Raw genomic sequence first — 9910 nt, forward strand, 5'->3', positions numbered from 1 at the left:
TTATGGAGCAAAACTTGGCGGTTGTATGGGGCAATACATGGCACATATATTGGGGTGTATGGGTGGAACATGAATGTATCTTCATATGTATCTAATGTGCTATTAATCAAGATTTTAATATGTTCCGTTGCATTATGTGTTGACCCCGGAGAACCATCGTGCTGTATCAGAATTCTAAACTCTTCTTTTCTCCACATTCCAGAGGACATTTTCCCCTGCAAGGATTGCGGAATCTGGTACCGCAGCGAGCGCAATCTGCAGGCTCATCTCATGTACTACTGTGCCAGCCGCCAGAGCTCCACCTCCCCCACAATGGAGGAGAAGCCGAAAGATTCCTACCCCAACGAGCGGGTCTGCCCCTTCCCCCAGTGCAAGAAGAGCTGCCCCAGCGCCAGCTCCCTGGAGATTCACATGAGGAGCCACAGCGGTGAGTGTAGACCTGGTCAATGACATCGATAATGGTGGAGCCAGGTCTGAAATAGGGAAACCCCACAGGAAGTTAATATTTAATTGAGGGATGTGTAAGAGTATAAAATATCAGGGTTACTTTGTATCTCTCCATCTCCCTCTGTACAATGTTTATAAACAATGTTACTTTGTATCTCTCTATCTCCCTCTGATCAATGTTTATAAACAATGTTACTTTGTATCTCTCTATCTCCCCTCTGATCAATGTTTATAAACAATGTTACTTTGTATCTCTCTATCTCCCTCTGATCAATGTTTATAAACAAGGTTACTTTGATCAATGTTTATAAACAATGTTACTTTGTATCCCTCTATCTCCCTCTGATCAATTTTTATAAACAATGCTATCTCTCAAAGGGGGTGTGGTGGGGATAGGGGAGTAAGGGTGCAGCAGTAGAAGGACAGGACATACTACACACGTGTGTACATTCATGAAGTTTTGTAGCATGTCCGGTGTACACAACCGCTTAAACATTATTTTTAACAGTCAGGTCTACGATAATGATAAGTAGAGAAGCAGATGGAATAAAACAGGGGTTTCGATATGTGATCAGTGAACCTTTTTGTTACTTTGGCAGTCCTCTGTTATTCACCCCAGTACAGCAGCAGAGGGGCCCCATACGCTGATATTTCAGGGCTCCTCCATAGATCAGCTCAGGATAGTCATCTGTTATAGAACATTTTTGGCACTTGAGACGGCATTTCATCTCCCGTCTCTTGTATTTCATATGATGTTCCACTCTCTGCGTTCAAAGTCTCCCCTTCAGATGAATCGCAGCGCGGGATGTTATCTCGCCATCTTAATCAGAGCGTGCATGCTTCTCACTGCGAGCAAAAGTGGCGACTATTGCTTTGTGATAACGAGGTGCCCAGGGGTGGCGCTAACTGTGTGTCTTATCTCCCCCGCAGGAGAACGACCGTTTGTGTGCTTGATCTGCCTGTCCGCCTTCACCACCAAGGCCAACTGTGAGCGCCACCTGAAGGTCCACACTGACACCTTGAACGGTACGGTAACCTGCGCTTTCTCCTCTCGGGTTGTTTGGTTTTTCTGCGTGAAATGTTTTGTTCACCGTTACATGGTGTGGGGGCAGCCACTGTAGCATCGGGTCAGTTTATAGGGCTACCCTGATTCATTGTTCCAGACCAGTGCTTCTTCATGCTGGTCCTTGGTGGCTTCAGACCAGTGCTTCTCCATGCTGGTCCTTGGTGGCTTCAGACCAGTGCCTTTCCATGCTGGTCCTTGGTGGCTTCGGACCAGTGCCTCTCCATGCTGGTCCTTGGTGGCTTCGGACAAGTGCTTCTGCATGCTGGTCCTTGGTTGCTTCAGACCAGTGCTTCTTCATGCTGGTCCTTGGTGGCTTCAGACCAGTGCCTCTCCATGCTGGTCCTTGGTGGCTTCAGACCAGTGCCTCTCCATGCTGGTCCTTGGTGGCTTTCAACCAGTGCCTCTTCATGCTGGTCCTTGGTGGCTTCAGACCAGTGCTTCTCCATGCTGGTCTTGGTGGCTTCAGACCAGTGCTTCTCCATGCTGGTCCTTGGTGACTTCAGGCCAGTGCTTCTCCATGCTGGTCCTTGGTGGCTTCCGACCAGTGCCTCTCCATGCTTGTCCTTGGTGGCTTCAGACCAGTGCTTCTCCATGCTGGTCCTTGGTGGCTTCAGACCAGTGCTTCTCCTTGGCTTCCGACCAGTGCCTCTCCATGCTTGTCCTTGGTGGCTTCCGACCAGTGCCTCTCCATGCTGGTCCTTGGTGGCTTCCGACCAGTGCCTCTTCATGCTGGTCCTTGGTGGCTTCCGACCAGTGCCCCTCCATGCTGGTCCTTGGTGGCTTCAGACCACTGCCTCTCCATGCTGGTCCTTGGTGGCTTCAGACCAGTGCCTCTCCATACTGGTCCTTGGTGGCTTCCGACCATTGCCTCTCCATGCTGGTCCTTGTTGGCTTCCGACCAGTGCCTCTCCATGCTGGTCCATGATGGCTTCAGACCAGTGCCTCTCCATGCTGGTCCTTGATGGCTTCAGACCAGTGCCTCTCCATGCTGGTCCTTGATGGCTTCAGACCAGTGCCTCTCCATGCTGGTCCTTGGTGGCTTCACGACTGTTCATATTTTCAAGACTTCCTGATAGCACAGCTTCACCGAATAGTTTCAGCTGGAAGAAGTACAGAAACTATTGCAGAGCTTACCTTGGTGGCTTCACGACTGGTCATATTTTCAAGACTTCCTGATAGCACAGCTTCACCGAATAGTTTCAGCTGGAAGAAGTACAGAAACTATTGCAGAGCTTAGTCTGTTATAAGACCCAAGGAGTTGGCAGCTGCCGAGTACCGGATTGGAAAAGCATTACTCTAGCCCATCATTTTGTTGTCCCCAAGTCTGCGGTTGGGATAGTTAAAATGGATTGTCAACATTTTGGACTAAGCTGAACAAGTACTGTCCCCTTCAGCCATTAAAGTGACACTAAACCCAGGGGTTAAATCTTATAAATACATTCCGGTCCCTTAACTCTGAACAACAATGTCTCTTATTTGTGTGTCACTCGGCTGTAGATCCTCCAATCATCTCTGACACTGTCCTTCCTTCTGGAGGGGGGCTACGTTTGTTCCCCATGGTCCCTGTGTGTGTTGTTAAGTAGTCACCGCTCCAAGCTCACTCCAGGGATGGACTACAATCTCAATAAAAATTAGTAATCTAAACGTGAGATTGTAGTGTCTTAATGACAAGGACAAATGTGGGTCCTGAGGTTACACAGGTTGAGAACCACTGATCTAAATCATACATGTAATATATCCCAGTCCCTGGACGTGACGTCTACTTTAGGTTTTTTTTCCGGCTCCTTTTTTCTTTTATCTTTATCTGGTGGTCCTGCCAGTAACACACTTCCTGTCTTAGGGTGACAACACTCACTGACTGTACTGCATCTATGGAGGAGCAGTGTTGTCACACCAAGACTGGGCTGCTGAACACCTCCACGTCTCATCTTCATTAAAGTGACATTAAAGCCTAAATTTCCCCCCAGTGATGCCTCTTCATCTGATCATCTTCTTTCCTGTAGTTTTCAAGAGTCCCTCCAGCGCTGGTGCCGGTCTGTGATCCAGCGCTGACTCCTGCCTCTTCCTTTCCCACGGAGTCTGGGCGGGGGCACGCTGCCTCAATTGACTTACCCTGCTGTGTCTCTCCTCGTCTCCCGTCCGAAGATCTGCTACTGCACATGCGGCCGCCCCATGATCCTTTACGGCCGCCCCAGAGACTCTTCAGATCTTCGGACGGGAGCGCGCGGCTGGGACACAGGCAAGTTTTAACCCTTTTGTTAACTCTTTTTTTTTCCCCTAATGTTTTTGTATATATCTACTGCTTGCTAGCAAAAAAACGTGAGGCTTACTGGTCCTTGATGGCTTCAGACCAGTGCCTCTCCATGCTGGTCCTTGATGGCTTCAGACCAGTGCCTCTCCATGCTGGTCCTTGATGGCTTCAGACCAGTGCCTCTCCATGCTGGTCCTTGATGGCTTCAGACCAGTGCCTCTCCATGCTGGTCCTTGGTGGCTTCACGACTGTTCATATTTTCAAGACTTCCTGATAGCACAGCTTCACCGAATAGTTTCAGCTGGAAGAAGTACAGAAACTATTGCAGAGCTTAGTCTGTTATAAGACCCAAGGAGTTGGCAGCTGCCGAGTACCGGATTGGAAAAGCATTACTCTAGCCCATCATTTTGTTGTCCCCAAGTCTGCGGTTGGGATAGTTAAAATGGATTGTCAACATTTTGGACTAAGCTGAACAAGTACTGTCCCCTTCAGCCATTAAAGTGACACTAAACCCAGGGGTTAAATCTTATAAATACATTCCGGTCCCTTAACTCTGAACAACAATGTCTCTTATTTGTGTGTCACTCGGCTGTAGATCCTCCAATCATCTCTGACACTGTCCTTCCTTCTGGAGGGGGGCTACGTTTGTTCCCCATGGTCCCTGTGTGTGTTGTTAAGTAGTCACCGCTCCAAGCTCACTCCAGGGATGGACTACAATCTCAATAAAAATTAGTAATCTAAACGTGAGATTGTAGTGTCTTAATGACAAGGACAAATGTGGGTCCTGAGGTTACACAGGTTGAGAACCACTGATCTAAATCATACATGTAATATATCCCAGTCCCTGGACGTGACGTCTACTTTAGGTTTTTTTTCCGGCTCCTTTTTTCTTTTATCTTTATCTGGTGGTCCTGCCAGTAACACACTTCCTGTCTTAGGGTGACAACACTCACTGACTGTACTGCATCTATGGAGGAGCAGTGTTGTCACACCAAGACTGGGCTGCTGAACACCTCCACGTCTCATCTTCATTAAAGTGACATTAAAGCCTAAATTTCCCCCCAGTGATGCCTCTTCATCTGATCATCTTCTTTCCTGTAGTTTTCAAGAGTCCCTCCAGCGCTGGTGCCGGTCTGTGATCCAGCGCTGACTCCTGCCTCTTCCTTTCCCACGGAGTCTGGGCGGGGGCACGCTGCCTCAATTGACTTACCCTGCTGTGTCTCTCCTCGTCTCCCGTCCGAAGATCTGCTACTGCACATGCGGCCGCCCCATGATCCTTTACGGCCGCCCCAGAGACTCTTCAGATCTTCGGACGGGAGCGCGCGGCTGGGACACAGGCAAGTTTTAACCCTTTTGTTAACTCTTTTTTTTTCCCCTAATGTTTTTGTATATATCTACTGCTTGCTAGCAAAAAAACGTGAGGCTTTAATAATCCTTTAAATAGGGGGAGGCGATCTGTAGTCTTTAAATAGCTGAGAACAGTGTAACTGCTAAGGGTACAGAACAGGAAGTTTTTGGCGGGATCAACAGGTATTCTTTGCACTTATTGAAAAGATACAACGAAACACAATGAGGCATTTAACAGGTCGATGGAAGCAGATACGTTCTCTCAGCTGGCCACCAGGGGGAGCATTTATAAATCTGTATATGCAATGGAATAAAACACAGAACAGCAGATGTAAAAAAAATGTGATGTTGCGTCAGAAATTACTTTTAGAAAAGGAAGATGTTTTTGGATCTTCCAGGCGGAGTCTGGGGCTGGCTGACACACGCACTTCTCTGAAATCAGGCGATTTCAAGAGTCGTTCCGGCCACATACAGTGGTACCTCGGCTCACAAACTTAATTTGTTCCATGATTCTGGTCGCGAACCGATTCAAACTGCGATCAGACCGCAATCTCAACTAGAGGAAGCCACGACCACGCGTCAGAGCGGGGAAGATGGCTGCGTTTGTGTGCGTCACCCGATGCGGAGTTCGCGAACGGAAGCCAAATTTTGTCGAGCTTCTTGTTCGCGAACAGAAGCGTTCGTGAACCGAGGTACCACTGTATACAGGTTTTAGTCTAAACTCCACTGGTCTCAGAGAAGGGCTCAGACCGCACACAGCCCTCCGCTCGGAAAGTTAATGTGCCGAGTGCTAAGTAACTGAACTGATCCAGTCTGTTAGGACGCAGTGTGATATTTTTTTCCCCTTTGTTTCTGCTCTTAGGCGTCTGCCATGGCTGCGGCTTCATCTCCACCACACGGGACATTCTGTACAGCCACCTGGTGACCAATCACATGATCTGCCAGCCCGGGGCAAAGGTCGACGTGTACCCGGCAGTGAAGACGCTGCCTGCCATCAAGCCATCGAACTCCGGTAGGGTTCGCTGTCAGCGGTCCTTAATATCGTGACTGCTGTGTAAATTCTGGAAGGTTTTTCTGTGTTTCTGCACCGACTGAAGTATGGAATGACCATGTAAAGCCTCATTGAAGTCACAGAATAGACGGACTTTGTACCAACAGCCTCCATTTTCGGTCATGCCTCCGCTTTCTTGTATGCAGGGTGTCTACATACTGTATGTACAATCTAGGAGGCACCAGAGTCTGACCACAGTGCCCATTGCACTCCAATAGACCTGGTCAGCCCAGCCCTTTCTTTTCCTCCATACTAAGGGGTTGATTTATAAACAACGTTCGTCCTGTGCCAATATATGCTCAAATGAACTTGTATTTTTCCCCCTTTTACAAGTGTTATGGCCGCTAGCTGGAACTGAGGAACATAAAAATATAAATACTTATTCCCTATGCTACATTAGCACCATCTTGTGGCCACAATGCAGTATTACAATGAGAACATTCAATTACACTTGTAGGGAAATAAATGATATAACATTCATTTTTGCATATATTCACAGGGCAAACGGCCCTGTGAATGGTTTATAAATCAGCCCCCTAAGAGTCAGCACCCAGGCCATGTGTGATGGAAGCTGTGGCCATTACTCATCCTTGCTATTTTTTTAGGATGCCTTTTTTAAGTGTTCTCTATAACAGCAAATCTTTAATGTGCAGTTTGTTCCTCGTTAGTGACGCGGTTTCATTTCTCTTTACAGGTATAACTCAGATCGCCAACCTTCTGAAATGCAGCTTATGCGGGTTCTCGGCGGACAGCCTTGCCAGTCTCCAGCAGCATGCCATCATGCACGCCGCTGCCTCCCTCCCAGGTGCCTCTCAGTCCATCTCCAGGTCCCCCAGGTCTGATGCGGAGAAGGAGCAGCCTCCCGATAGCTTGAAAAATGGAGATGCCAAATCCCCAGGCTCCTCCTCCTCTTCCTCAGGTATGGAGGATCCGCCTCTGAAAGTCCACATTAAAGAGGAACCGGATGAGCTGAGGCCAGTCAGCGAAGCCGTTTCCGGCAGCCCTAAGGCTAGAGATGAATCTGCTCTCGTTCCCTCTCCAGCTGTCAAAGTTAAGACTGAGATCTCCAGTCCCACCCCGGGGTCCAGCCCGGTCCCCAACGAGTCAGGAGCAGCTGCCGGTGGGGGGACGATCATAGTGCCTCAGTACATGTTCGGACATGAGGCGGCTCCCGCTATCGTCCCGCAAGCTTCAGAGATCCTGGCCAAGATGTCCGAGCTGGTACACAACCGCCTGAAACAAGGACAAGCCGTCGCTTCCGTTGGCTTCTCGGGGACCCCGACGCCCAAGGGCGCCACCTGCTACGAGTGCGAGATCACGTTTAACAACATCAACAATTATTACGTGCACAAAAAACTTTACTGCTCCGGGCGCCACTTGTCAGATGACAACCCTGGCAGCGGGCGCAAGGTGAAGGTCCACCCCGTGCGGGCCGCTGCGGCCCCTGCCATATCAGTGGCTGAGGAACAGAGGGCGAGCCCGCAACAAGAAGACGCATCAGGGGAGAGCAGCACTTTGACTGTAAAAATAAAAGTGGAGGAAGGCACCGGAGCCGAAAACGAAGCGTCCGGCAGCGGCCATGTGAGCGAAGGCAGCCAGAGCCCCGGTCCGTTGGAGGACGCAGAAGGAAATCCAACGCGTACCGTTTGTGACGCTTGCAATATCCATTTCAGCAGACACGAGACTTACATGGTGCACAAGCGCTACTACTGCGCATCACGTCACGATCCTCCCCTGCGGCGCAGCGGGGTGATCAACAAGCCCGGGCCTCTGTACACACCTCAGCCTCCTCCGCGAACACGCAAACGCCGAAAGCTGTATGAAATCCACGGCATATCCCCTGCAGACCTAACTCCTCCTGCATTGCTCCCGCTGACTCGGGTGGAGGCCCTTCCACTCATACCAGGGCTGATAGCGGCTCCAAGCGTACCCTCACCCAGCTCCAGCCCAGATGCAGAAGACGGGCCCATCGACCTCAGCAAGAAGCCACGCCTTACTGTGGAGTCTCCGCTGCCGCTGCCACTGCCGGCAGCCGCCGCAGCAGTGGTCCCTCTGACGGATTACCACGAGTGCACGGCCTGTCAGATCAGCTTCCACAGCCTGGAAAGCTATCTGGCGCACAAGAAGTTTTCCTGCCCGGTGGCCCCTTTACAACAGAAAGCCTTACAGCAACTTCAGAAAATTAAGTCCCCTCTCAATGCCTCAGGGAAGATCGGAGAGGAAGGCGTGCGGATCAAAGTGGAGCGGAGAACGACTCTGAGTCCAGGATCCATGAGCGACTCCATCCAGCCAGTCGCAATTCCTTACACCGCCATCCCGGACACAAAACCTCTGCAGCAGTACACCACCGGCTCGGTCGAGGCTTCCCCGTCTACTACCACCACCTGCCCCTATTGCCCTACTAACGTCGTCATCAGGGGGGACCTCCTCGAACATTTCCGAAGCGTCCACGGTCTGCTGTTGGCCAAACCCACCCCGGGTCACCGTTTACAAACCACATTCATGGAGGTGCTGCTGCCCGCTCGGGTCCAGCCGAGCAGCTCGTCCGAGAATAGCTTGCCCAGCCCGCCGGCCTCCTCTACTTCTCCACTGCAGGGCCAAGGGCTGCCGAGAGACATTACAAACAGCAAAGACACCGCCAGTTCGTCCTCCTCCAACGGCAGCCCGGTTTCAAGCGCCACTCCGCGGCCAGTGCTCACCAGTATTTCGAGGCCTCTGCTGCCAAGCTCCCCAGCTCTTCCTCTGAACCCTTTGGCTGAAACCAGGCTGCCGGCGCACGCCCTTCTTCCCGGGGACAAGCCCATGCAGCCCCCCAAAGCCAGCCTGTCCTCTGCCCTGCCGAACGGGAACCACAGGTACTGTCGCCTTTGCAACATCAAGTTCAGCAGCCTATCCACGTTCATCGCCCACAAAAAGTACTACTGCTCTTCGCACGCAGCCGAACACGTCAAATAGCACCCGAGGGGGCGGGGGGAGCACTTTATTCGCAAGAAGTAGTTTTGAAGCACTAAGCCAGCTGAGCAGTTTGGAGAGGACCGTTTTTGTTTCTGTGTGGTTTGTACTGTTTACGAGCAGCCAACGAGAAAAATTGTTCCAGTGTGAAAAGGCTCAACCGTTCTACGGACGCTGCCCGAAATGTGGGCCGGCCTGCCGGGGCCACCGCTACAAGGCGTGACGAAACTGGACAACATGACTGTACAATGGCTGGGGGGGCGGGGCATCAGTTGACCTTGTGGAGGTCACCAGGACCCTTTGGGATTTTTTTTTCCCCCTTCTAGGGTTACGTTCCTGGACTACTTGTGAGATTTGCACTACGAAAAAAAAGTGCAAAAAAAAATAAAATAACTTTATTTAGCAAAATTCTTACTATCAAGCACAAAAAAAAAACTGTTACACAAAATGAACGAACTTTGAAGGCGACCGACTGTCTTTGTTACAGGGCTGGGGAAGGGATAACTTTTTTAGTAAGTTATTTTTGACTCGTATTTAAAACCTCATCTTCTGTTGCTTTTTTGTTGTTATTTTGTAGCAAAGGCATCACAAAAAGGTGGAAAAATTTAAGTTTCCAGCCGAAAAAAATTTAGGTCGGGTGGAAAAAACCCCTCAAAAACCTCTAGTGTTTGCCCGTAGCGTTTTCTCTTAGTCTGTTCAAGGTGTCTGGGTGGTTTGAAGCCCGAAAAGTCAAGTCAGCCCAGACCGAGGAGTGTGACTGTAAATTCTCAGGGCTGAGCACACCGGACCGCCGAGG

The 9910-nt window shown here is 50.3% G+C and overlaps 1 protein-coding gene across 1 annotated transcript in view; it reads left to right on the forward strand.

Annotated features, from left to right (window-relative positions):
• ZFPM1 (zinc finger protein, FOG family member 1) overlaps nt 1-9187 on the forward strand; it is a 93032-nt gene extending 83845 nt beyond the window's left edge. Inside the window, exons 8-11 of the mRNA XM_018560556.1 lie at nt 203-427; nt 1378-1473; nt 5974-6123; nt 6857-9187. Coding sequence (XP_018416058.1) covers nt 203-427; nt 1378-1473; nt 5974-6123; nt 6857-9117 — 2732 coding nt within the window. The 3' untranslated portion in view covers nt 9118-9187. The remainder of the gene's footprint in view (nt 1-202; nt 428-1377; nt 1474-5973; nt 6124-6856) is intronic.
• The last annotated feature ends 723 nt before the right edge of the window (nt 9188-9910 follow it).

Source organism: Nanorana parkeri, unplaced genomic scaffold, assembly GCF_000935625.1.
Source record: "Nanorana parkeri isolate BGI_ZX_2015 unplaced genomic scaffold, ASM93562v1 scaffold465, whole genome shotgun sequence".
Lineage (NCBI taxonomy): Eukaryota > Metazoa > Chordata > Amphibia > Anura > Dicroglossidae > Nanorana > Nanorana parkeri.